Genomic DNA, 27626 nt, shown 5'->3' on the forward strand with positions numbered 1-27626 from the left:
CAAAAATTTGTCATGGCGAGATAACTGCACATTTGAACAATCAGGGGTGCAACAGCCAAAATAGCATTTGGAGCAATTTTCGGAGTGCAAAATGTTGCTTTTGGAGCAAGAAAATCCATATTTGGAGCAGGTTACGAGAAAAGAAACTACATTTATTTTTAGCACGAAATCTGAAATCCCAAATGTCGACTTGGGCTTAGGTTTACACTTGAGTTGATTAAGGACAAGTTACAGTTCTTAGACTTGTGCCTTTCTTTTGATGTTAACTGTGTTTGTTGGTGTTACCTTCCTAGGTCACAAAAACCGCTCTACCATTTCCTTCAAGACACTCAAAAGTTGTCAAAAACGGAATTGCATTCTCTGCCCTGAAGTCCGCTATTACTAAGTCTTGTACGCATAGTTTGGAGCGCTGTTCCCGTCAGATTCAGTGGCTAAAAAATGCAGGTTTCCCGGGATCCTTTCTGGCTAGTTTCAGTGAAAGGCTGTTCAAATGAGTGAAGAATCAAAATCGTCCTGACACCAGTAGTGAAAAGAAAAAACCGGCGGATCCCATGTACTGTGGGAATCGATGTAATGCGAAGCAGCCAGCAACGAGCTGCACAGATCGCCTTCTTTGTCTTTGAGCCAACTGAAATCATTCATGCCATGGCATCCAGATCACCATATATCGCACGTTTGCCATGCACGCATGCATGCACAATCGAGTATATACCACGTCAATGAAACGTATATTCTGGTATATACAATGCATGAACTGTCATTTATTCTAAAAGGAAAATACGCTTCTTTGTGCGCAAAACGTTTCAGAAAAGAAGACAGAAAGGACAGAGCGCACAGACAGAAAGGACAGAGGCCTTTCTGTCTTCTTTTCTGAACATGTTTTGCGCACGAAGAGCATATTTTCCTTTTAGAATGCAGTACCAACCAGCCCAAGTAGCCACCCTGTGGCAGTCATTTATGTTCATCACGCACTCGTGTCATGCCATACCAATTTTGGTATATATCCAGTTAACAAAACGGCCAGAAGCGCACCATGACAGTGTCATGTAAATCATGCCATATATGACATGCATATCATGGTTTTCATGTTACCACCTGTCACTTATGTTCGTTATACAGTCACATCGCGCAATACCAATTTTGGTGTACATCAAGCGAGCGAAACGGCCGCGATCGGACAATGAGTGTGGCATGTAAATCATGCCGTAAATGATACGCATATCATGGTTTTCAAGTTACCACCTGTCATTTATGTTTGTCATACAGTCACGTCGCGCAATACCAATTTTGGTGTATATCAATCAAGCGAAACGGCCGCCAGCGCACCGTGAGCGTGCTCTGGAAGATTCAAGTTAATAATAATCTTAACGGAAAATCTCTCTCTCTCTCTCATTTTTCTTTTTTTTATATTTCTTATATTTTATTTTATTATTTTTTTCGGACATCGCTTTAGGAGCACGCTGTCGGACATACAGCATGCTCACACGCATTCCAATCTAAAGATATTCTCCACTTTCTTCCTAAGCATTAACTTGAGCTACAGACCAGAGATCGTGGCCACCTGTATTTTAGTGAATGTCCCGTTGTACACTCTTCCCGGACTTTTACTAAGCTTTTTGAGTTGACTGCTTTTAAGCGCTTATCCCTTTCTTGTGAGGCTTCATCACCTCACAGGCTTCAGGAGCAAATGTGGAGGGGGGAGCCGAAGACGTGAGGGGTGACAATGGGCTGGAGGAATGCATCCATCCATGCTTGTGTTAGGGCTTCAAAGCATTGGAGCTCGACTAGTGACTACAGGAATGTACCTTTTTTTTTTTTTTTTTTCAGGAACACGTGTTTTTCATAGCAATGTAGATGCGCTGAGTGAAGCACAAACGAGAAACGTAACAAGGAACAGGACTAGGGATGCGCAAACTTTCAACTGATGAAACTTTCAGCTTTGCTGAACGTGTTTTTCGTAGGTCAAGGTATGTCCACGTGGTGTGTTCGCGACCTTTTTTTTGGGGGGGGGGGGGGGAACACGTGTTATTCTTTTGTCAGTCAAGGTATGTGCCAATGGTGTGTTCACGACTCTTTTTCGTCAGGTTTCCTACTTCTCTCTCTTTTTTCTCTCTCTTTGTATGTACCTTTTCTTAACCTTTTTCTCTCCCTCTCTGCTCGGAGAACGATGATATAAAAGCGCATCGAAGCCTGGTAAATTTCATCCTGATGAAGATCGGTCTCCGATCGAAACGTCGACAAATAAACAGTTTTTTAGAAGCGTATACCTTTTTCCTAATTATTTTACGGCAACCGAAGATAGACTCTTCATAATCTACGTATATATATATATATATATATATATATATATATATATATATAACAGGCAAGTGGGTTCAGTGGATCCAGTGATTAATAAAATTGGCTTGAGCGAACGAACGTACGAAAACAATAAAAGTTTTCGTACGTTCGTTCGCTCAAGCCAATTTATATTTATTTAATATATATATATATATAGATATATATATATATATATATATAGATATAAAGTCTGGTCCACCAGACGAAACGTTAGTGAAAATATACAGTGCCAAACCAACGAAAGTCGTAGTTTCTTTCTTCATTCCTTATATATATATATATATATATATATATATATATATATATAAAGTGTAGATTAATAGTTCAATGGGCCAGTTCTTTTTGAGTAGTGAGTATAACACAACGGAGGCGTTGTCAACAGTGATATAAATATTTATTTCCCAACAGTTTCGGGAGGGGACCTCCCTTCCTCAGGTGATGAGTTAAAACTGACGTCGAAGTTCGAATTTGCTTCTTGCCGCGTCACTCTCGCCTTCAAGGACATTTCAGAGAGTGGGGGAGACAGACTACGAAAAAAAAAAGAAAAAAAGGAGAAAAGAAAAAAGGAGAGAGAGGAAGACCGACGAAGTCACGAGGCGAGGGGGAAAAAAAGAAAAAAAGGAAAGCAAACTGTGTATGGCCTAAAGTGTTGCGCCGGGCCACCCAAAACTGTCGTCGCGGAAGGCAGAATGAGGCATGTGAGGGAAGTGTTCCCTTAATGGGTCGGCTTTCCGACTTTCATCTCTGCCCGCTCCGTGTGAATAGCCTCCAAGCGGTAGGGGAGCGTAAGTACTTTACATTGTACAAGTAGTGAAAAGAAATAATCAACAAGAAAAAAAAAGAAGGAAAAAAGAAGAGCAAGAAAGTAAGCAGTGTCATTTACTTTCTTGCTCTTCTTCTTTCTCTTCTTTTTTTCTTGTTGATTATTTCTTTTCACTACTAGCTAGCGTCAGTAATTCTTATTTCAAAGCCAGGTCGAACCCCCAGCCTAAACAACCTGCGACCGATCTCGCTCACTTCGTGCGTGGGAAAAGTCGCAGAACACGTCATTCACAACTGGATATCTAGGTATATCGGGGAACACGAACTCTTCCCCTACAACATGATGGGATTTCGCCCATCCCTGTCCACTCAGGATGTCATGAAGCTCATTAAGCGCCAGATCATTGATAGGGACACGAGAGACGTCAGGGGCTATCCTGGCGCTGGATCTCGAAAAGGCCTTCGATAACGTTTTGCATAAGCACATCCTGGATTTCATTTCACACATGGGACTTGGGTGCAAGTTTCACGGGTTCGTCACTTCGTTCCTTCGGGGCAAGCGCGCCACCCTCAAGGTGGGCGAGGTAACGTCTGATCCCTTCGAGCTGGGGGCAAGCGGCACTCCTCAAGGGTCGGTAATCTCACCTCTTCTCTTCAACGTCGCCGTGCGCGGCCTCTCCGCCCGCCTCTCTAAAGTGGACGGAGTTAATCACGCTCTTTACGCCGATGACATCACGGTGTGGTGCGACGGCGGCAGGGAAGGTAGAGTCGAGGAATCTCTACAGACGGCCCTGAGCTGCACGGAGGAATTCTTGAAGGGCACGGGGCTCCGGCTCTCCCCGTCCAAGTCCGAACTTTTTTTGTATCGCCCGACGAGGAGAGGGCGCATCCCCAGGGGGCAGGTCCCTCTGGGGAAGGTCGACATCTCCATTCACACAGCCATCGGACAGATCATCCCAAGAGTTGAGGTCATCCGCATACTCGGTATGCTGATCGAGGCAAACGGTTGTAACGGACAAACGATCGCTCGCATCGCCACCAAAACAGACAACATGGTCAGGCTCATCACCAGGGTCTCCAACAGCCGCGGAGGGCTGGGGGAAGAAAACCTCCTCAGGTTGTACCACGCCTTCCTGATGAGTCATATCACGTACGTGGCCGCCGCGCATCGCTGGCACGGATACGAAGGGCTCGAGGCGCTGATGCGTAAGAGCATCAAGAAGGTGCTCTGCATCCCCATGGGAGCCAGCACGGAGAAGCTTATGCAGCTGGGAGTCCACAACACCCTCGACGAGGTTGTCGAGGCACAGCAGACAACCCAGGTCGCCAGGCTCTCTTCCTCGCCTGCGGGGAGGCGGGTCCTGGAGGCGCTTGGCTGCAATCCCACTGCCATCAGGGAGAGGCGGTGCGCGCTCGACGCGCACACGCGGGAGGCCATCACGGTCTCGCCGATCCCGTGCAACGTGCACCCACAACACAATGCAGGCAGGCGAAGGGCCAGGGCGGCCGCGCTTCTCAAATCCGTCGCCGGCGATTCGCGATCGGTCGCGTTCGTCAACGCCGCTCAGTACGGTTCGTCCGACCGGTTCGTGACAGCTGTGGTAGATTACAGGGGCAACCGCCTTAACGCCGCATCGGTGTGGGGCTCGTCCCCGGCACTGGCAGAACAGGTGGCTGTAGCTCTCGCCCTCTGGAACGGGAGCAGGCCGCAGGTCTACACGGATTCCCAGGCGGCGGCCAGGACCTTCGCGTCAAGTTCCGTCTTGAGGGAGGCGGCCTCCCTGCTCCGCGGCAGAAGCGTCGTCCCCCACGTCATCACTTGGTTCCCGGCCCACATGAGGCCTCAGGTCTGCCCCGTCGTTCCCAATGCCAATGAGCTGGCCCATGCCCATGCGCGCGAACTTGCCCACCACGCTGGGGAAACGCTGCTCGCGGGTGTGGACGCGGGGCTCCATAAGGACTCGTTCCACACGTTCAACGAGGTCACGAAGCACTATAAGCTCGGCAGGAGGGTATATCCCCCGCCACACACCAAGCTCTCCAGGCCTGTCTTCCACCTTTTGCATGCTGCAGACTGGGTCCTATCCCAGCCTAGCTAGGGTCAACAGGTACGCGGACTCGTTCGAGCCCGATTGTCCGGATTGCGGAGATGCTTTCTGCACTTTAGAACACATGCTCTGGCGGTGTCCCTCATTACAGCAGCACGATCGTCTAACCACGGAAGAAGAGTGCATGGGTGGAAGTGGGCTTGAGTGTTTTGGAGCAGCTCAGGGAGCAGGAATAATGCTGTTTTGGAGCAGCTTTGGAGCACCAAAATGTGTTTTGGAGCAATGCAAGTTCGTTTTGGAGCAGGATTCTAGGATCAAACATCATTGTTGTTTAATTTTTTTATTTCTGGTAAACACAAGAAATTCCAACGATTTTAGAAAACATTCAATACTGATGAACCAACAACACTTAATATATATTACACACACGCGCGTAAGTGTTATCATTAAAAGTAGGGGTGTGCGAATATTCAAAATTTTGAATAATTTTTTCAATAGTGTTTGCTATTCGATTCGATTCGCACTGGAATTTTACTATTCGAACTATTCGAACTTCCCAAAAACAAGTACAGTCAATGTTCAATTAAAAGTGACCCTTTCAGATTTTTAAAGTGCTTCACCTCTTTACATCCCGGTAATGCGGCAAAGTTGCCTTTCAAGCTCCGTTATGGTCGAACTTAGCCGAGAGACAGTCAACGTCCGGTTGAAAGTGGTCCCTAGAGTTTCAGTATGCTTCACCTCATCACACCCCCGCATTGCGGCAAAGCTGCCTTTCATGCTGCGCTGCGGTCGCAAATGTACTAACTCAAGAAAACGCTGGTTCCAACATGGAGATGAAAGATGTGGCAGAGGTGGGGGCTCAGTTTATGCTGTTTTGGACCTGAAATTCGGGCAGGAAGTCCGAAAAATCAAGCCGAAGCTCTTTAGCATCCAAAATTTCAGATGCTCTTATATATCGACGTCTACGAGGCAGATTTGGAACTCCGGACTTGAAGGGAGCACACCCTTGTCCGCAACATCAGTTGGGCTTCCACTTAAGTTAAAAGAGGAGGAGAGGCTGAGGAAAGGGCATCTTTGCCTATCACGTGTGAAGTGTTCTTGGCAACACTTTGGTTGCACCAAATCATGTACATAAATAGAATTCGGCCTCTACATTGCCTCATTCTTGATAAGACAACTATGAAACATTACCCCGCCAGTGCTTCATCAACCTAGTGAAAAGAAACACTTTCATGTTGCTATCTCATAAGAATATGCTTAGGAATCCTCTCCAACCTTTTTTTCTGCAATTTCGCTTCGAAGTATTCGAGAAATATTTTAGAAATATTCGAGAAATATTCTATTCAATTCACACTCACACTTCAATATTCGAATTCGCTTTGCACCCAAAATTTTGCTAATTCGCACAGCTCTAATTAAAACATCACAGCTGTGATAGAGCAATGACTCGGGAACACGAGATAAGCGATGATCTCGCTTGATAAGCGATGTTCACGAGATAAGCGAGCTTGACAACTGAAAAACCTTAATGGTAATGAACGTTTTTTCAGCATCGGCATTTTCGCGCCGCATTTGCCGGGTTGCTACATTTTCGTCAAAAGCCTACGCCGGCTTCAAGAAGTTCCTTCGAAATGCACGGAGGTCAGCGCCGTCTGGAGGCACTGGAAGAAACCAAAGAAACACGCGTCTGCACCCTAAACTCCGCTTGTCGGACGAGCGGGCGATGTGCCGCGCGAGGCGTTTTCTTTTCTACTTCGAGTAGGAAGATGCCGCGGCACGATTTTGAGATTGCATTCGTCAAAATGACGCGCGCAACCCTCCGACCACGTGTCAGTCGCGCATGAAATCAAGCCATTCGGGACCCAACAGCGCGATTTCGCGAAGGTGTTCGTCAAAAAACACACGCGTCCCTCCAAACGCGCCAAAAATTGCGCCATGCGGTTCAACATTTTCCCCTTCAAGTTCCCTTCCAAGATTTGTCAATTATTGGTGTCGGTTATATGTACGCAAATATGGTACTTGAGATGCAATGATACTAGATGTCGCAAGCGCACAATTTGTATCCCGTGGTTCTGTTTTCGTACTACCTCACATTCGTCTTTTCAGTAATAAACGTTCCAAGTGTCTAGCTTGTCGTTCCAAGTGTCTATCTTGTTCTTTTTTGTATATCTTCACTCGCCACCTCATATACCAAGCCACACACAGCAACGGCGGCGAGCGGCATGTCATGCTGTGCTGCAGATGGTACGAGCTACAGCGTACTCGACAACGAGCCGAGCGCAGGTTTTGACAAGCCAAAATCGAACAATGCGACCGATCGCACTAACAAGACAAAGCTCGTCGCCGCATGAGCGTGTTTACATGCTGCATTTATAACGTCTAAGGGCTTGTGTGCAATGCAAAAAATTCTGCACATGGAGACCACGCTCTCATTAAAAAAAAAGTTTCGGAAATGGTCCAACCGACTAACACAGACCGAAGCCCTGTGAGTGGTTTCGCGGTTGGTAGTGGCTTCATTGACCGCGAACGGATAAAACAAATTTTTCTTTTTCATGCAGACTTAAGACAAAAAATCAATCTTACACACTCAGCTATACAGCTGTTTCCTTAATACAAAGTTTCTAAATAATGGTTGCACGTTTACGTCCACGGCAGCTGCTCGCATTATCCTCATGGCTTCACATCAAATTAAATATTCGCAGTAAATAGAACATTTTCGACAATATGAAGCGTCAATGCACATACTTTTATTCATGTTCGCAATCACAGGCCACGATAACAGCAACCGCCTCGTCCGCGCAGAGCGCCAAAAAACTCCGTTGCCGCCGGCATCACAATCGAAATATGGCCTCACAACTCACTTTCTTGTAGCTAGCTCCTGTACAGGCTCGCTAGCATGCTCGCTAGCTTTTTTGCGCCTCCAACAGCGTCACGAGAGCGCGCCAAGTGATGTAATGATGATATAAGCTCGCATAGGCGCGCCATGACACGGATGACAGCCGCACATAAAGGCACCAAACGTAGCCTCGGTGATCGGTTCCGGAAGCGCACCGGAGCCCATCGCGGAGGCCGTGCACCAAAGACCACTTGGGAGCAGTTTCGGCACAATAATGCGTTTTGGAGCAGGATGGCGCAGCAGAAGTGAATTGGCGCAGCGTGGCGCAAATGGCGCAGCACTTCCACCCCTGATCTGAGTGGCAGAAGGCACTCAAGAGCTCCGACCTCATCGTTCAGCTACGGGCTGTCCAGAGGGCCCGCGATGTGGCGGTCAGGCATGGCCTGCCCGTCCCGACGTGGGAGTTGCCCGCGGTGGCTCCTCCCGCGTAAGGGGGCTTTCCGAGTCGCTCCTTAGGACCACAATAAAGTTCATTGTCTGTCTGTCTGTACAATGTAAAGTACTTACGCTCCCCTACCTCTTGGAGGCTATTCACACGGAGCGGGCGGAGATGAAAGGCGGAAAGCCGACCCATTAAGGGAACACTTCCCTCACATACCTCATTCTGCCTTCCGCGACGACAGTTTTGGGTGGCCCGGCGCAAGACGCGATCCGGCAAACACTTTAGGCCAGCTCGTAAAAGGATCACGTGTTACGTGACGCCAACAGGCTGAAAAAGAGTGTTCCACACTGGCCGCCATGACTGCAATTGGCGCTGACTAACACTCCTAGGTTAAGATGCACATATATAACCCAAAAATGTAGAGGGGAGGATGACCGCCGCCGGCACCTCAGTGGTAGAGCATTGGACGCGTTATTCGAAGGTCTCAGGTTAGGTCCATGCCGGCAGCAAGTTATCCTTTCGTCCACTTTACTTTCTTCCCCTTTATATCCTAATTACTAAAAATAACATCTCCTATACTTTCCTTGGCATTATTGTCTGTTAGTTCTCATTAATATTACAGTAAACCCTCGTTACAACGAAGTCACTTTATTCGAATTATCGCTTTTATCGCAATGACACGCAGTCCCGACCCAATGCGTGTATTTTAGACCGGATTGCTTGAAGCATGTCGATAGCTTGCCCTGCTTAGAGAGAAGTAACAAGTTGCGGATGCGTATTCACGGCGGCACTAAGAGCGAGCGAGCGACCGCCCACGCCGCCGAAGTGCCTGCGCGCTTTTTTCATCCACGTCCCGCGCCGAGCTGCCTTTTCTGCACTGAGCGAGCGACGTTCGCACTAGCGTCGCCAGGCTAAAGCACACCAGTGCAGATGGCGTGAGAGTCATCGCGGCACTGATTCTCCGCGGCGCGGATTTTACCCTCCCCCTCCGCGCCCTACTCCGATACAGAGGCGACCGCCGGAGGCGTTCGCTCCTTGTAAACATGCCGGCTGCTCCCCGCTACACCACTGGCTACGCCGGTGGTGTCACATGACCAATACGGAGCCTTGGCGTGCTCCCTGGGTTTTTTCCATCCGCATTTGGGACACAAGTGCGCGTGTGTTGTGCGAGGTCTGTGTGAACCCGTGACATGTGTGTGCATCGTGTGTACTTTTAGTGACCGTCAAGTGAAAAAGGCACCGCCGGTGCCCGCACGGAAGTGTCTGACATTAAAGCAAAAAGTTCAACTGATACGTGAGGTGGAAAAAGGAGGCCTGGCAGAAGTCTTAAATCGCAAGACAATTCGGAATACCGCCGTCAACATTATCAACTGTTCTGAAGAATAAGGATGCCGTACTGGACAGCTTCGAGAAGAGTTTGTCAGCCAAACGAAAGAGCAACTGTGATTCTATATATGTATCCTGAAGTGGAAAGAGCGCTTCTCGAATGGCTGAAAAACGCTAGAAGTGCAAACCTTCCCGTAAATGGGCCTGCATTGACCGCAAAAGCCGAAGCCCTAGCCGCCCAAATGGGCAAGCAAGATTTTAAGTGCAGCAACGGCTGGCTTGAACGTTTCAAGAGACGGCACGGCATGTCTTCAAAATCGATCGTTGGTGAAAGTGCAGCCGTGGACCACGACGTCGTGGACTGATGGCGCAAGCATCGGCTGATGGCCCTACTTCAGCAGTATGAAGATAGACATTTACAACTTGGACGAGGTGGCATTCTTTTACAAATTATTGCTGCAGCGCACATACACTGCACCGAGCGAAACCTCATCAGGATGTAAACAAAGCAAAGAACGCGTTACAGTGCTATTCGGTGCTAACGCGACGGGGGAGGACAAGCTTCCTTTGCTGACACTGGGGAAGGCGGCAAAGCCCTGGTGCTTCCGCAACGCAACGATACCCAAAGACTGCATATACAGAAGCAACAGACGAGCTTGGATGACCGCAGCCGTTTTCGAAGAGTATGTGTGCATGCTCGATCGAAAGTTTAGGGCAAAGCAGAGGCGTGTGCTTTTTGTTATCGACAATTGCCCTAACCATGGCAAGATTGAAAATCTGCAAGCGATCACTTTGGAATTTCTACCAGCGAATACGACCGCGATATTGCAGCCCATGGACCAAGGCATTATTGAGACTATTTATTTATTTATTTATTTATTTATTCAAAATGCCTCACAGGCCCATTGAAGGGCATTGAGTAAGGGGGGCATCAGTATTTACAAAACAATAAAGAATAATAGAACACAAAAGTTATACCAGAAAAGTCTTTTACAACGGATGCTCGTTACGTATGATGCCAACAAGGGATACAGCATCGACTTACTTGGAGCAGTGCATTTACTTTGCCATTCATGGAAAGAACTGGCACCTGCAAAGATTGCAAACTGCTTTGCACATGCCGGATTTTCCCGATCGCACGCAGAAGACGCTGACGATGACTGCGAGGACTGCGACGATCTTTACGAAGCTGTGAACAGCATCACTGGCGGAGATCTGGAAGGCAACTTCGAATCATTCGCGATGGCTGACACAGATGTACCCGTCGTTGCCCCAGCTACGGATGCCGAAATAGTTGACTTGCTTGGAGGCCCCGATGAGGAAAATGAGCCATAGATTATCTTGTCAAGAGCGAACGCGATTTGGTCCACAGCAGTTGTGGCAAACAATAACCAATGTTTTAACAGTGTGTGCGCTGGCTGCATGCGCACTTCCGAAGCTTCCAGAATGCTGCTCTCGGCCTTCGCTCGACAGTTTCGGTACCAAAGTTCGTATCAACCACCGGGACGCGGAAAAGTGTTCGGAACATCGAAGTTTTGGCCCATTGGACACAGTGGAATTCGGCTAGCGAATTTCACGAATTCGTATCAGCCGTTTTCGTATCCCCAAGATATACTACTGTGCGTTTACATCAAATGAGATTCTACAGTACGCTTACATCAACGCCTCCTAAATTGTTTTAAATAGTGATATTACGGTCCCTAGAATATACTGGCTAGTCTGCCATCTCCGTGCCGTCCCCATGCAAGGCCGTGTCCGCGCCACTGATGCATGCGCAGGGGATGCTGCAATCCATCAGAGCATGTGCATGGTGCGTCCGCACAGGCTGCGCAGGAGGAATCAGTGGCGCATCGTGTCTTGTCTTTTAATTTTATGCTCCCACGTGAACTAGTCATTTTCGCGCTGTTCGCGGGGGCAGAGGCTGGAATGTCTTGATCCCGACCAAGCATTGCATTTAAGGTCATTTCTCTTCGGCACACTGTCGTAATCAAACCAAGATCAGTGGTGGATCCAGCCACTCATTTAAGAGGAGGCGGTTGCTCGAAGCAAAACCAGAGCGGAAGTTAGCTTGTATTAGCACGCAACATACGAGAAGTAGACACGGCACACAAAAAAGAGACAGGCAGGCGCTAAACTTCCAACTGTTTATTCATGTCCTTGCCCGTGAATGATCCGCTCTTGATTAGAAACTCGGATCAACTGATTGATTTCTTGAAGGACCAACCCCATGACGGGTACCAAGCATTTTCGGTAGACATAAAAGACTTATATTATACCATCCCACACGGTGCTCTGTTATCTTCCATTGAGCATGCCATAGGTGATTACGGCACCACACGCTTTCAAAATGAAGCTTCATTGTCAACCAGTCATTTTTTAGAACTTTTATCGTTTTATTTATCCTCAACCTTTATTTCTTGGGACAACGCGTTGTATTTGCAAAAAAGGGCGTGTGTATCGGGTCTTGTATAGCGCCCATTCTTAGCGATTTATTTTTATCTGGTCTTTGCACTGCCTTGTCTTCAACACTAGAAAACACCAAAGTGTGCAAAGCATTTCACTTTGTTGATGACTTCCTGTTTTTAATTGACTGTGCTCCTGTTGACATAGAAGCGAACGTTGACGAATTGTTGCCCGCAATTAAGAACTGTCTTGCGCCCCTTGAAGTTACCTGCGAACTTCCACAAGGAGGCTCCATCCGTTTTTTGGATATCAGGTTATTTCTCCTAGAAAAACACACATGTTGGTGGTATGAGCCGCGAGCAAACAAGCCTCTTCTCTCTTTTGCCTCTGCCCACTCAAAGCTCATTAAGAGAGGCATCGTGAACTTATGCTTTAAGAATGCGCTAACCAAATCATGTCACCAGAAGATGGCGTCCAGTTTTGAGAACCAATGCAAGCGGCTTACCGAAGTCGGCTACCCGGATATGTTACAGGTATCTGTTGCCGAACGCATTCTGAAAGATTCGAGTAAAGAAAACAGGCAAGAAGGTTGGGAGGGCTCGGGTTGCAGGGTAGGTGTGATCCCGTATATGCACACTATTTCACACAATTTGAGAAAAGTAGCCCACCGAGCTAATGTCCGCGTCATTTTTTCAGCGCACCAAAAACTGGGGGAGCTTTGCAGGTTGACGTGCCCAAATAAAGTCGCTCATTTAGCTTGTGACAAGAAACATCGAGTTAGATTTGTTGATTGCGAGTGCTGTGTGGTCTACAAGTTTTCGTTATTGTGCGGGAAATACTATATTGGACAGACCAAGAGGTGTCCAAATGGTAGACTACGCGAGCACAGCTACAATGCAAAAAATAGTCTTTCAGCAGGAGGGTTCCTAGCAGCGCACTGCAAAAGGTGTGGGTGTTCCCCTAATCTGCACCGCTGTGTAGTTATCGGCAGGTTTAGAAATCAGATCGCATGTGAAATCAAAGAAGCCGAAGCTATAGCAGAATTGGGAGACTTGCGTGTAAGCTCGCAGTCAATTGCTTTGACGGAAAAGGAGTTGACGTTTCTTGGTTCAGGGTCACGTGCTGGATGAGTTGTGTTTTTTGCGCATGTATAAGGTGGGTGTGAAGGACATGAATAAACAGTTGGAAGTTGAGCGCCTGCCTGTCTCTTTTCTGTGTGTCATGTCTACTTCTCGTATGTTCCACGCTAATACAAGCTAAGTTCCCGGATGACCAACTCGCCCAAACTACAACTCTTCAGAGCGGAAGATTCTGACTTTTTTTGCATTTAGGAGTCACTGTTATCACAAGGCTGCCATTATAATATAAATAGTGTTAATTTGTTCTCACAAAGGTACCAATCATTTGTATGATCAGTTTCCCCACACGTAAAAAATTGTGAGAATGAAAAAATTATTTCAAATATATTTACTGCGCTAAGTATCTGAATCACAGAGGTAGGTTCTCAATGCATTATGGAGAAAAGCGCAATGCTATTCTCAGAATGAGAGTGTGTATTCGTTACAGACATCAAAAGATCTTTTTTTTTTCTTTTTTCCAGGGGAAGTCCATAATATTTCGCTCGAATGATTATTAGCTAGGTCTATTTAGTGTCACACAGTATAATGACGCAACAAATAAAAGTGTTCCTGTTGCTGGCTGAGACAAACACAGCAGAAGCTCGGCACAAATGCTATCACAAACAGTTGTGTCAGCCGAAGAACCAATATAAGGGATCTTTTCCTTTTAAGACTGTACTATACTTGCCGCGAGGTTCGAAACTATAAAATAAAAAGTAATGTTGGTTCTCACGATTTGCGTTGCATTTGCCTTCTCCCTTGAATCTATATAGGTTCAATCTTTAATAACACTGAAATTGCAGGCAGGAATGAGCGCGAAATAGGCACGAAGTGTGCATTGCAAAAAACAGTAGACGATAATTACGATCTGTTTGACATCTTGACCGCACACAAAAGACGAGGGCAGAGGGAGGTACGACGACACGGGCGGTAAACAGTAAGCACCAACTAGGCCTGACTCAAGTTCTTCTGAACGATAATTACGATCTTTGCCGTCGTACACAACAGAGAAAGAAATTATATTGTTACTGTCAATGCTTTGTTTTCTTTATCATTGTTTCGTGTGCGAGAGGCGCGGAAGGGGCGTCTGCTCAAGGAACTCCGACCGCCTGCAGCGCCACCGCTGCATGCATCACCGAGCGGCCGCGGTGGAGAGCGCAGACGGCAGACTAGCTAGTATACAGTCGAACCCGTTTATAACGAACTCGAAAGTGTCGCGAAAAGTGGTCGTTATATCAGTAGTTCGTTGTACATGGAATCGCCCTTAAAACCTTCGCTTAGCGGCCACGCCGTTTTTTTTTTTCTTTGTGCACTTTTGTTAAAGTGCTAACAACCCCTTCGGTGGCAAGCTAAGCCTTTTCGCGTCATGAAGCGACGCCCGCTGCGTGCTCACGAGTGAATTAACCGCCTTTGCAATGAGCCGACACCGTTTCACCGAAGCGCGGTACCGCGACGTGGAGCCGATCATCCCTGGCTAGTTGCGTGCAGCGCGTCGCCTACTCGGGTCGCGGAGTCACTGCCGGGCCGCTTGCTGTATGCCGTATGCGCGCGTTTGTACGTTCTTCGTGCTTGCTTCACTCCGGACCGTGCACGGGTGCGGCGACTAGCCTCTTCGTTCAACGCGGCGAAAAATTTTCCAAGCAACGCGCACTCTACGTCTCCGCGATGCTCTCGCGGCCCTGCACGACGATGCGCGGCGCATTTGAGTTGTCACCTAGTCAAACACGCAGTATACGCTCGCTGTCAGTGCATCGACGTTTCTCGGTGCCCGTGCCGCTCAACAACAGCGAGCTAATTTCGTTTCTACAAAGCGACGCGCACTTTAAAGCGGTCTCGCACGACGCGGCGGCGGCGAACTTGCGAACGGCAGCATAGCTAAGCATGGCGCGCTCGTACCGCCGTCAATCCGCAGTGTACGGCGTAGTACGCCACACGCGCAGCCGAGCAGATATCTACAGATGACTGCGATAAGGTTGTCGGCTATAAGGCATAATGGCACGTTCATCGACAGCTACCACCTCGCCTTCGCTCTTTTCTGATGCTTATCCGCGAAGGCATCACCGATCGACGCTCTGCCGTTACCGGAAAGACGGACGACTTTTCGCGGCACATTGTGGCGTCGACGAGTTTAGGGACGCAGTGAACCTTTTTGAGATGGGAAGTTATCGCGGTTATCACTTCAATTGCATTTTTGCGTTCCAAGACATTGTTTGGTTCATCGCAGGCGGTCGTAGCTGCAGAGAACGGCGTCAGGAAACTGTGCGAAAGCTGACTGCAAGGCTTCATGATGCCTACTATTTTTTTTCCCCCACTGCCATTCTACCACTGAAGAAACGCCTGAAAAGTGAGCGACCTCGCTCGCAGCGTCCGAAATCTGCGTGCGGTGCTCGCCGATCTGCATGGGTATCTTAGTCGCAAGTAAACTGGAGCGGGGCACACGCGAGCGCGCGCCCCTGTCACGCTTTAGAAGGCATATTTTAACTTTTTTTCGCTTCGTATGCACCATATTTTTACCGCGACCGTGTCCGAAGTGTTCGTTGTAAAAGTAGGAGGCTTTGAAAACTGTTCGCTATATCTGGACGCAGCTTCAATGGTTAGCATAGGAAAATCGTAAGTGCACCCAAATATGGTCGTTATAACCGATAGATCGTTATATGTGGGATCGTTATAAGTGGGTTCGACTGTATTTTAGGGACCGTAGTGCTATACGCAATGGGTTCGCAAAAAGCCTGAATCGGATTGGGTTGGATTTTTGTCAGTGTGGCCAGATCACACAGAGAAATTTCAATTTCCGGGAGATTTACCTGCCAACCATACAAACGTAAGAAATGGTAGAAATCCGGAAGACTTGGCAGCATGCTTGTGACAAACAACACGCTCTGTTAAATGGTAGCACTTTCGGGGGTGGGCAATGAATAGGGTGCTTAGCAGGACTTTCAGGAACAGTACCTTGGCATCTCGGTCACGGCACATGGTGAACAGGACCGGTGATACGTGGTGGCTGGAGGCCAGGTGGTGCACACTCACACTCTTCTCCAGCCGCTCAATCTTCTTCTTCACGGCACTGCAGAGCAGGACACAGCATACTTGCTCAAGTGGCCTTTACAAAATACACCACAGCTACTGAGAATGGTTGGTGTTTAACACCAAACGGCACTTATTTGTCTGCCCAACGCAAAAAGATAGAGAGTTGGGTTGCTTGGTGACTTCTCTAACTCAAAGGGACACACACGAAGACAAGAGCCTGTCTTCTCACTCTTCTGTCTTCGTTTACGCATGCTCAAAAACTTTAATTATGTCAGTGTAATATCCTCTGGCAGAAACGCATCTGGTATGTGCCATCACACCGTTTAGCATTTTTAATGTAATATTGTCACGTGGTCGTGACGTCGACGAAGACAGCAGTCGGCGTTTGCAGAATGAAACTGTTTATTTGGCCGAACTTGTGGCCGGAAAATGAGAACTAGAACTACAGCAATACACGCTGTACAATGATAGCGGCGAACAGGGCGTCGTCCGTCGATCAACTGACAAGCAGTCAAGCGCGTCGGCTTTTATACAGGCGCTATCGAACTTTCCAGCGATATCGCTGGTGGCGGCGTTATCTCTCGACAAAGCTGGAACATTCTCGTGCGGCGCGCAATCTTAACAGATTGTTCCAAAACAATCGCGAAGCTTCCTACACATCACGGCGAGGCCTGCGCAGCGCGTTGCCCACAGTCTTTGTGGGTGAAGCTTACACTCATGAAATACAACACTCGCGGCAATGCCCCCCTCTGAAAAAGCATCGTCCCGATGCTTAAAAACAGAACATGAATACATGCAATACTAAAGAAAACTAATAAAGAAAGCAAACATTAGAGTCCTCAGGTGCGCTAACGAGCATAGTACGGTTTAAGGCGCACCGCATGCACGACCTCGGGTCGAGCTCGGCGCCTCTGGGAGTTCGTGATGCCGTCGGGGACAACCTCGTAGTCGAGTGCGCCGAGACGTCGAAGTACCCTGTACGGTCCGAAGTATCGTCGAAGAAGCTTCTCGCTCAGTCCGCGTCGTCGTATTGGCGTCCAGACCCAGACACGGTCGCCGAGCTGGTACTCGACGAAGCGTCGTCGAAGATTGTAGCGACGGCTGTCGGTGTGCTGCTGGGTCTTGATGCGCAGGCGGGCCAGCTGTCGAGCTTCTTCGGCACGTTGTAAGTAAGCGGCGGCGTCGACATTTTCTTCGTCGGTGACGTTGGGTAACATGGCGTCGAGCGTCGTCGCCGGGCTCCTTCCGTAGACCAACTTGTACGGCGTCATCTGCGTCGTTTCTTGGACGGCCGTGTTGTAAGCGAAGGTCACGTACGGAAGGACGGCGTCCCACGTCTTGTGCTCAACGTCGACGTACATGGCGAGCATGTCGGCGATGGTCTTATTTAGACGCTCGGTGAGGCCATTGGTCTGCGGGTGGTAGGCGGTGGTGCGGCGGTGGCTCGTCTCGCTGTACTTCAAGATCGCCTGAGTTAGGTCCGCAGTAAAGGCGGTACCTCTGTCTGTGATAAGGACCTCTGGGGCGCCATGACGCAAGACGATGTTCTCCACGAAGAACTTGGCTACCTCGGCGGCACTGCCTTTGGCAAGGCCTTTGTCTCGGCGTAGCGGGTGAGGTAGTCAGTCGCTACGACGATCCACTTGTTGCCGGAAGTCGACGTCGGGAACGGCCCCAGTAGGTCCATCCCGATTTGCTGGAACGGCCGGTGCGGTGGTTCGATTGGCTGCAGAAGTCCCGCTGGCTTAGTCGGCGGTGTCTTCCGTCGCTGGCAATCTCGGCAAGTCTTGACGTAGTGGGCGACGTCGGCAGAAAGGCGTGGCCAGTAGTATTTTTCCTGTATTCTGGCGAGCGTGCGGGAAACACCGAGGTGTCCAGCCGTCGGGTCGTCGTGTAGGGCCTGGAGGACTTCTGGTCGCAGTGATGAGGGCACGACAAGAAGGTAGTCCGTTCGCAGTGGCGAGAAGTTCTTTTTCAGGAGAACGCCGTTCCGTAAGAAAAACGACGGCAGTCCTCGCTTGAATATCCTCGGAACAACGGCGGTCTTGCACTCGAGGTACTCAATAAGGCCCCCCAGTTCCGCGTCGGCCCGTTGCCTTTCGGCGAAGTCGTCGGCACTTATACTTCCGAGGAAGCAGTCATCGTCGTCGTCTTGCGGCGGCGCGTCGACGGAGGCACGAGACAGGCAGTCGGCGTCAGAGTGTTTTCGTCCGGACTTGTACACGACGGTAATGTCGAATTCTTGAAGCCTCAGACTCCATCGTGCGAGACGACCTGAAGGGTCCTTCAAGTTAGCTAGCCAACATAAGGCGTGATGGTCACTGACAACTTTGAAGGGCCTGCCATAGAGGTAGGGGCGAAACTTTGATGTAGCCCAGAGGATGGCAAGGCATTCCTTTTCTGTTGTGGAATAGTTTGCTTCTGCCTTGGATAGTGACCGGCTAGCATAACTGATAACCCTTTCAAGCCCGTCAGTCTTTTGTACAAGGACGGCACCGAGTCCTACGCTGCTTGCGTCGGTGTGTATTTCCGTATCGGCGCAATCGTCGAAATGCGCAAGTATGGGTGGCGTCTGCAGGCGTCGTTTAAGTTCTTGAAAGGCTTGCACTTGCGCCGTTTCCCACCTGAATTCCACGTTATTCTTCGTGAGAAGCGTCAGTGGTTCGGCGATACGTGAAAAGTTTTTGACGAAGCGTCTGTAATAGGCGCATAAGCCGAGAAATCGGCGCACGGCCTTCTTGTCGGTGGGTGGCGCGAAGTCGGCGATGGCAGCTGTTTTCCGCGGGTCTGGGCGCACTCCAGACTTGCTGATCACATGCCCCAGAAACAAGAGCTCGAATTCGTACGCGAATCGGCACTTTTCTGGCTTCAGGGTCAGTCCAGAGGCCTTGATTGCTTGAAGTACTGCCTCAAGCCGCCGGAGATGCTCGTCGAAGGTCGAGGAAAACACGACGACGTCGTCCAAATACACAAGGCACGTCTGCCACTTCAATCCGGCCAGTACGGTGTCCATGACACGCTGGAACGTCGCAGGTGCCGAGCAAAGACCGAAAGGCATGACCTTGAACTCAAAGAGGCCGTCGGGTGTTATAAAGGCAGTCTTTTCTCGGTCTCTCTCGTCGACTTCGATTTGCCAGTAGCCGGTCTTGAGGTCCATCGACGAAAAGTACGTCGCGTTGTGAAGTCGATCCAGGGTGTCGTCTATTCGTGGGAGGGGGTACACGTCCTTCTTCGTGATTTTGTTCAGGCGCCGATAATCAACGCAGAAGCGCAGTGTCCCGTCCTTCTTCTTCACTAACACCACGGGTGACGCCCACGGACTCTTGGACGGCTGAATGATGTTGTCGCGTAGCATCTCGTCAACTTGTTTCTTTATCGCCTCGCGCTCTCGAGTCGAAACTCTGTAGGGGCTCTGACGGAGGGGCCTCGCACTTTCCTCCGTTATAATTCGGTGTTTCGCCACCGGACTTTGTCGAATTCGTGATGACGACGAGAAGCAGTCCTTGTATTGCAGAAGCAGGGTTTTCAGCTGGTCTTGCTTGACCTTCGGGAGGCTCCGGTTGACGTTGAAATCTGGTTCGGGACCTCGATTCGTTGAAGCAGGTTCGGCAGCATCGAAGAGGGCGAAAGCATTGCTGGCGGCCACACATTCGTCGATGTAGGCGACCGTCGTACCAATGTTGAGGTGCCTATATTCGTGGCTGAAATTTGTCAGCACTACTTTTGCTTTACCGTCACGCAGTTCGGCTATACCTCTTGCGACGCAAATTTGACGATTCAAGAGTAGTTGCTGATCGGCCTCGATGACGCCTTCAATGTTCGCAGGTTTTTCGGTGCCAACGGAAATAATGACGCTGGAGCGCGGCGGGACGGTCACCTGCTCTTCTATCACGCTCAATGCATGCTTCCCTGGCGTCGCGTGGGGCGGGAGCGCTTTGTCTGAGGTTAGCGTTATCGACTCAGACCTCAGGTCGATGACGGCGCCGTGGTCACTTAGGAAGTCCATTCCAAGTATCACATCCCTAGAGCAATTTTGTAGGATTACAAAGCTCGCAGGATAAGTCCGGTTATTGATGGTGACTCTCGCCGTGCAGACACCAATCGGCGTTATCAGGTGGCCTCCAGCTGTCCGGATTTCGGGTCCACTCCAAGCGGTCTTTACTTTCTTCAGCTTGGTGGCGAACGGTCCACTGAAGACAGAATAGTCGGCTCCGGTGTCGACGAGAGCTGTGACGCTGTGGCCGTCGATAAGAACGTCGAGGTCGCTAGTTCGTCGTCTCGCGTTGCAGTTAGGTCGTGGCGTCGGGTCACGGCTGCGTCGGTGTGTTCCGCTGCTTCCATTTTGCGTCGTCGGGTCTTCTTCAGTCCGCGAGATTTCGTCGTCAGGGGTCTGTCTGGTTCGCGTCGTGTTCTGAAGGTTTCGTCGCAGCGTCGTCGTCGGCGGCGGAGGATCTTCGGTAGTTCGTCGTACAGCAACCGCACCTCCATCGGTTGCTGCCCTTAGTTTTCCGGATACGGGCTAGGCGACCGGCCCCGGTTTGGGCCAGTGTACGGCCGGCGGTGCGGTGACATGTAGCGGCCGGGCGACGCCGAGCGGGAAGGTCGTCGTTCTTGCCACTGTGTTCCGGTGAGGTAGTCGTTGATGTCGCGCGGTCGTTCGCCTGGCTGCGGGCGCGGCGCGTTTATAGCGAATCCGCGTAGTCCCATCTGTCGGTACTGGCAGCGGCGGTACGTGTGGCCGGCCTCTCCGCAGTGGTAGCAGAGCGGGCGGTTGTCGGGGGCACGCCAGACATCGGTCTTCCTCGGGGTGTTGCGCTGGCCGACAGGTGGTCGGTAGGGCGTCGGTGGCGGCGGCGGCGTCTGGCGACGGTACTGCGGCGGTGTGGCGTCTTGGCGGGGGCGTGGAGGAGGAGCATGACGGCGGGCTGCAGCAGCATAGCTAATAGCTTGCGGCTGCGGCTCTGCTAGCTGAGGCGCGCCGAGTGAATACTGGATCTCCTGGCGCACGACGTCGGCGATGGGCTCTACTTGAGGTTGCGACGGAGGTAGAACTTTTCGCAACTCCTCTTGCACGATTGCTCGAATCGTCTCACGCAGGTCGGCGGGTCCTAGGGCTTGAACGTCGGCGTAGCTTGTAGCCAAGAAGCTGCGGTTGTATTGCCGCGTTCGCATCTCAAGCGTTTTCTCGATCGTGGAAGCCTCAGATACAAATTCAGCGACCGTCTTCGGCGGGTTCCTTATCAATCCAGCGAAGAGTTCCTGTTTGACACCCCGCATGAGGAACCTCACTTTCTTCTCTTCGGGCATACTTGGGTCGGCGTGTCGAAACAGGCGATTCATCTCTTCCGTGTAGATGGCAATATTTTCGTTGGGTAGCTGCACACGGGTCTCCAGCATAGCCGCGGCCCGTTCCTTGCGGACCACGCTCGCGAACGTGCTTAGGAACGTCGTCCGAAAGAGATCCCATGTTTGTAGGGCGGATTCTCGGTTCTCGAACCACGTCCTCGCGGCGTCTTCAAGGTAGAAGTATACGTGGCGCAGCTTGTCCTCGCAGTTCCAATTATTAAATGTTGAGACCCTTTCGAAGGTCTCGAGCCAAGTCTCGGGGTCTTCACCTGGCGAACCACGGAACGTCGGCGGCTCCCTGGGTGGCTGCATCACGATCGCCGTAGGGGGCACTGCGTCAGTCATCGTCTCAGCGGTCGATGTGACGGTCTTCGGCTGCCTGTCGTTTTCGGGAAGGAGCCCGTACTCTGGTTGTAGTCCCTTCTGCCGGCGGCTGGTTCGAGGATCCGGTTTGTCCTTAGAGTCGTCTTCTTCGCGGCTTGGGCTTGGGTCAGCGCTCCGCGGTGGCGTCCGGATCATGAAGCAGCACCTCCACCAGATGTCACGTGGTCGTGACGTCGACGAAGACAGCAGTCGGCGTTTGCAGAATGAAACTGTTTATTTGGCCGAACTTGTGGCCGGAAAATGAGAACTAGAACTACAGCAATACACGCTGTACAATGATAGCGGCGAACAGGGCGTCGTCCGTCGATCAACTGACAAGCAGTCAAGCGCGTCGGCTTTTATACAGGCGCTATCGAACTTTCCAGCGATATCGCTGGTGGCGGCGTTATCTCTCGACAAAGCTGGAACATTCTCGTGCGGCGCGCAATCTTAACAGATTGTTCCAAAACAATCGTGAAGCTTCCTACACATCACGGCGAGGCCTGCGCAGCGCGTTGCCCACAGTCTTTGTGGGTGAAGCTTACACTCATGAAATACAACACTCGCGGCAATATTTTTAAAACACTAATGCACCACTAGCAGGTAAATATGATGCAACAATAGCTTCTGTCTCCATCACTGTTCAACGTTAGACACAACCTTAATGAAAACCCAGAAACAATGAAGGCAAGGAACGTATAAGGGGTGTTATTTGTAGTCTTTCTGTAGTAACAATGATATAAATGTGACGAAATTAAAGTGGACGAAATGACAACTTGCCACGGGCAGGGACCGAACCTGCAACCTTGAGATAACATGTCCGATGCTCTACCAAGTGAGCTGCAGTGGTGCTCGTCTTCCTGTCCACTTTGTCGGGTATATTTGGGCAAGTAAAGCTAGAAGTGTTAGTCAGCGCTGCTCGTAGCCATGACCACCAATGTGGAACACTCTGTATTGTGCTGCCAGCTGGCGTAACGTAGCAAATGATAGTGGACATCTGACACACACAATAATCCCACGTTGTGTCTAACAAAGAAAATGAAGCCCTGAAAAATTCCCTTTTGTTCATTACTAACAAGAGTGTCATTATAGACGACTTCATGCCTCCAGGCAGAATGCAGAAGACTTGTTAATGCTCGTCTAGCGGACACGCAGTGGCCATGCTGAGCACACCGACAAGCGTAGTTTGTAACAAGTTCATGGGTGGGAATCAGTTGGAAATTTTTGCAGGCTGAGAAATGCCTGGCCTGTTTTGGCAATTGACGACTATACTGACTCGTTAACCTTTGTCAGGCAGGGGCCAACAACGCAACACAGTCGCAGCGGTTCATGGTCGGGCACTGCTGGACACGTTCTTTCGCGGTTGATTCACATTCTTTCACGGTTGATTCATTCACGCGGGTGATTTCTCACTACATTACGCACCATCTGTAAAAGAGATGGTGCATACCATACCCCTACTGAACTGTGCCGAAATGCAAATCTTCCTGCTTTAGAATTAAGGACAGCAGTGGAAAGATTAAAATTCCTGTTCTTAATTGCCCATAACAAGCTTAGGATTAATGGGCCCAACTTTTTCAGATTATCACTGAATCCACGTTTCAGACACAGGCATAGTATGTATATTGAACCTCCATTGACGCGAATCGACTCCTTTAAGTATAGCTATTTTCCACGAGTAATTAATGAATGGAACATGCTGCCCGATTCACTGGTTTCCTCTTCCTCCATTTCTGCATTCTTAAACGAGCTTCATACTCTCACCTATACGGGTCATTCAGCGTTTACAAACACTAATCATTAACGTTACGATGTGGTCTCGACGAGTATATTTGTGTTGTTTTTTTTTGTTTTCCTTTCTTCTTTTTCTCTTTGTTGCATATCTCTGAAGCAAGCATGCTGCAGTGCCCTTGAAATCATGTTTACATTTATGTCGCGTGTATATTTTTTATTGAACTGTACCTGATTGTTGATCCATTCCTGTAATGACCCTTCTAGGGTTAACAGTATTAATAAACAACAACAAAACAAACTTCTATTGTTTAAACTCTGAGTCTTTTATTTTTGGACCAGTACAGACGGAATGTGAGAAAAGGTTTCAGACCGCAAAAGGTTAAGTGTTTTATAATGAACATATGAGCAGCACAGTCGCACATTATTTGAGGCGTGTCGGTGTTTGCATGGCTCAATGTCTATGCATGATGGTTTGCCACCACATCACGTGTCTTGTTTCGCAACGATGCCACTTGAAGAATGCTTCAATGCATGCAAGCGGCAGTGGCATCGCTTCGTTCACGACACGGGCTTGCGCATTTAGGCCGAGCATTACGATCGGTACGGCAAAGAATCTTGCACATAGCGATTGACATGGAACACTTTTCTTTTATAAAATGTCAAACTATCACACACCCGAGACTTTGATGCATGAAGACGCGCCTCATGGTTTTGGCATGTAAAACCCTAAAAATTATTATTATTATTCTCATGCATGAAGACGCCATTTACAGTGCACGGTGCCTAAAACGGTATACAACATAGATGGCTTATAATGTAAGTTGCCAGAGTCACAAATATCCGCACTATAAGTGGTACCACACTGTAATCAAAACAACCTTTTTGAAATGCTCTACCTGTGCAAAACATGACCAACAGGCAGCCATGCGTTTTCAGCTATCAAGGCATGCAACTTGGGGGTAAATTTGCAAATGTCGAAAGGTTAACATCCGCGGACCTGCGGTGCCGACATAACGAATGAATGAATGAATGAACTTTAATTAAGGTCAGTACGGCAGTTCATTTCAGGTGGGGCGGGGGGAGAGGGAATTAACCCCTGTCCCGTCCCACCCTTCGTCGATGATGACAGCGGTGCCTCAGGTGAGTCCTAGGACCCGGGCGGCATCTTTGGCTTGCCGGACGGCCCAAAGGGCGCAAAAAAAAAAAGAAGAGTGCCGTAGCGAAATGCCGCCGACTAACTTTTTGGACCTCCTCGTTCATGCCGATTTTGCTGTGGTACCACACTGCACAGTAACTATACATTGAACAGCTATTAAAATTCCACATGCTTTCGATTTTCGGGCACGTGCGCGATGTCAAAAACAGTGGCCACCATGAACCAACACTCTAGACTTGAACATGCACACCCTCGTTTTCGTTGAAGTAAACTTAAATCACCCCCTCTAAATGCAACAACTATAAATACAACTTGGAAGGGTAGCGCTAGTAGACACGGACTAGAGGAAGACACACGGACACACAGACGGAAGCGCTCTAGCAACTGGTTTTTTATTGAAGATCCGCCCTACATATATACATTGCTTTTATGGCCACGTGACAATTTCAGCGCAGTGACGAATTGAGGAACATAATTTCTTTTTCTGACAACACTATCGACGGTGTGCTGACACATTTCGCCCCTTCTTTGATTATGGTCTTTGCTTCGATGATTTCTCGAGTGCACTTATCTTTGTGGCGGCTGATTATGATACAATTTGAATAAACAGGTGAACAACCACAATCATTGCAATGTGTGGACAGGTGCCCGTCCCTGTATCGAGCAACGTTTTGTTTGTGCTCCCGTAGCCGATCATTGATACAACGGCCCGTTTGGCCGATGTATATCCCGCCACATGTCAGTGGTAAATTGTATACCACGCCTGCTGCGCATGGCACGAAAGGACACGCAGCAGGCGTGGTATACAATTCGCTTTGAGCCAAGCGTAACATGGTCGATCAATGTCTGCGTGTAGATTGAAAAATAAGTCTTGAGTCTCCCACCAGATATCTTCACAATAATACTGCGGTGTCGGCACCTAAGAGAATATATGTGTGTATATATATATATATATATATATATATATATATATATATATATAGACACACACACACACACACACACACACACACACAGTGTAGCCCGGTCATAACGAAGTTGGCGGGAATCTGAAATTACTTCGCTATAACCGCTTTTTCGCTATATCTAGACTCTAAAAAAGATCAAACATTATGCAGACCAAGAAACAAATTTATTTACACTTTCCGAAAAAAGCGATCAAGGATCCTTTTGCACGCGTTTCGCAAGCGCACATTTCAGAACACGGTGCTCAACGTTGTCCAACAGATCACAACTGCCCTCTTCAGAGCACAAGTACATATGCAGCGTGTCTACAGCTGCGAGAGGTGCTCCGGCGGTCCCAGGCTGAGACGCACCAATGTCGTCCCCTTCGCCATCCGAGGAACTGCTACTTGCGGCCATTCCCTTTTTGGAGACGCTAGCGACGAGTTCATCGGTGGTGAGCTCCTCCGTTGCGACGAGGTCTTGATCCACCAGGGCAAATTCCAGATAATCCAACCCGCTTGGGACAAGGCTTGCAATGCCCGCGGCCTCCCACAGCTGCCCCAAGCTCGTCACTGCCGCGGCACCATCCGCTGCAGCAGCATCGATGTCTGCTTCTGGTGTTATTTCTTCGGCAGCGCTGCTTCCCCGCGAAAAACCTGCTTTCTCGAAGCAGTGAAGAATGGTCTCAGACTTCACGTCCCGCCAGGCTCCGCTTGCGAAAAATACCGCCTTTACTAGCGGCACCTTCAGGTCGATAGCGTTGTCGGCTGTACGGATGTCAGTGAGCCGACGCTCAATGACACGGCGGCGATAATGCACTTTGAAGTTTGCTATCACTCCCTGGTCCATCGGCTGCATCTTGGCGGTTGTGTCCGGAGGCAGAAAAAGTATCTCGACAGCTCTCAGATGTGTGTTAACATGGTGTGCGCTGCAATTGACCAGCAAGAGCAGCACTTTGCGCTTCTTCGCGAACATTTCCTTATCCAAGTCTGTCAGCCACTTCCGGAATATCTCCCCCATCATCCACGCCTTTCTGTTGTGTGTGTACAAGACAGGCATTGACAGCACCTTGGCGAAGCCCCGCGGTTTCTTGGGCTTGCCGATGACCAATAGCGGCCGCTTGTCGGAGCCGTCCATGTTCACGCACACGAACACTGTGATGCAATTTTTGCTGTTTTCCCCCCCACGCACTTGTCAGTCTTCGCCGCGAGAGTTTTTGCAGGCAACAGCTGAAAGAACAGATTCGTATCGTCAGCGTTGTAAATATCTCTTTCGGTGTATGTCTCAAGAATGCGGCTCCTGTGCTTCATGATCCAACGCTGGAGACCGTCCTCGTCAATGGATGCAGCTTCCCCGACAGTGCTCTTGCATGTGATCCCACAGCGGTCTTTAAATTGCTGCAACCATCCGTTGCCTGGGTTGAAGTTCTCGTGGCCGAGAGCAAACCCCAGACGTTTGGCCTGCGCTAGCAGGATCGCCCATTGAGCGGGACGTCCTTGGAACGAGCGTCTACAAACCATTTGTAGAGCGCCGCTTCGACATCTCCGGAAGTGGCAGCACGGATCCGCTTCCGTTCACCGCTGCCAACGTCGTCGTCCAAGACGGCATCAATTTTGCTTGCATTTCTTCTAATTGTCACCAAAGTCGACTGTGCTATGCGGTACTTCCGCGCAATGTCGGTCTTCTTAATTTTCTGCCGAACTTCATCCAAAATGGCACGTTACACTTTTAGAGAGAGCACTTTTCGTTTGATCGTCGATGAGGCGGTCGTTCCGGGTAT

At 49.5% G+C, this 27626-nt stretch overlaps 2 protein-coding genes across 2 annotated transcripts in view; both read right to left on the bottom strand.

The window, feature by feature from the left end:
- LOC119400575 (DNA excision repair protein ERCC-6) overlaps positions 1-16553 on the bottom strand; it is a gene marked incomplete at its 3' end in the record, with an annotated part of 295855 nt that extends 279302 nt beyond the window's left edge. Inside the window, 2 exon segments of the mRNA XM_037667637.2 lie at positions 16225-16339; positions 16492-16553. Of these exon segments, the coding sequence (XP_037523565.2) occupies positions 16225-16339; positions 16492-16553 (177 nt within the window).
- A 9506-nt stretch (positions 16554-26059) lies between these two features.
- LOC119400576 (tigger transposable element-derived protein 4-like) lies at positions 26060-26983 on the bottom strand. The gene has a single exon (XM_037667638.1). It carries the CDS (start codon positions 26981-26983, stop codon positions 26060-26062), a length of 924 nt encoding a protein of 307 aa, XP_037523566.1.
- Positions 26984-27626: the final 643 nt, after the last annotated feature.

This window comes from Rhipicephalus sanguineus, chromosome 7, assembly GCF_013339695.2.
Source record: "Rhipicephalus sanguineus isolate Rsan-2018 chromosome 7, BIME_Rsan_1.4, whole genome shotgun sequence".
NCBI lineage: Eukaryota > Metazoa > Arthropoda > Arachnida > Ixodida > Ixodidae > Rhipicephalus > Rhipicephalus sanguineus.

Bases quoted from the DNA above. Each gene is read 5' to 3' on its own strand.
- LOC119400576 (XM_037667638.1), bottom strand. From the start codon at position 26,983: ATGGACGGCTCCGACAAGCGGCCGCTATTGGTCATCGGCAAGCCCAAG.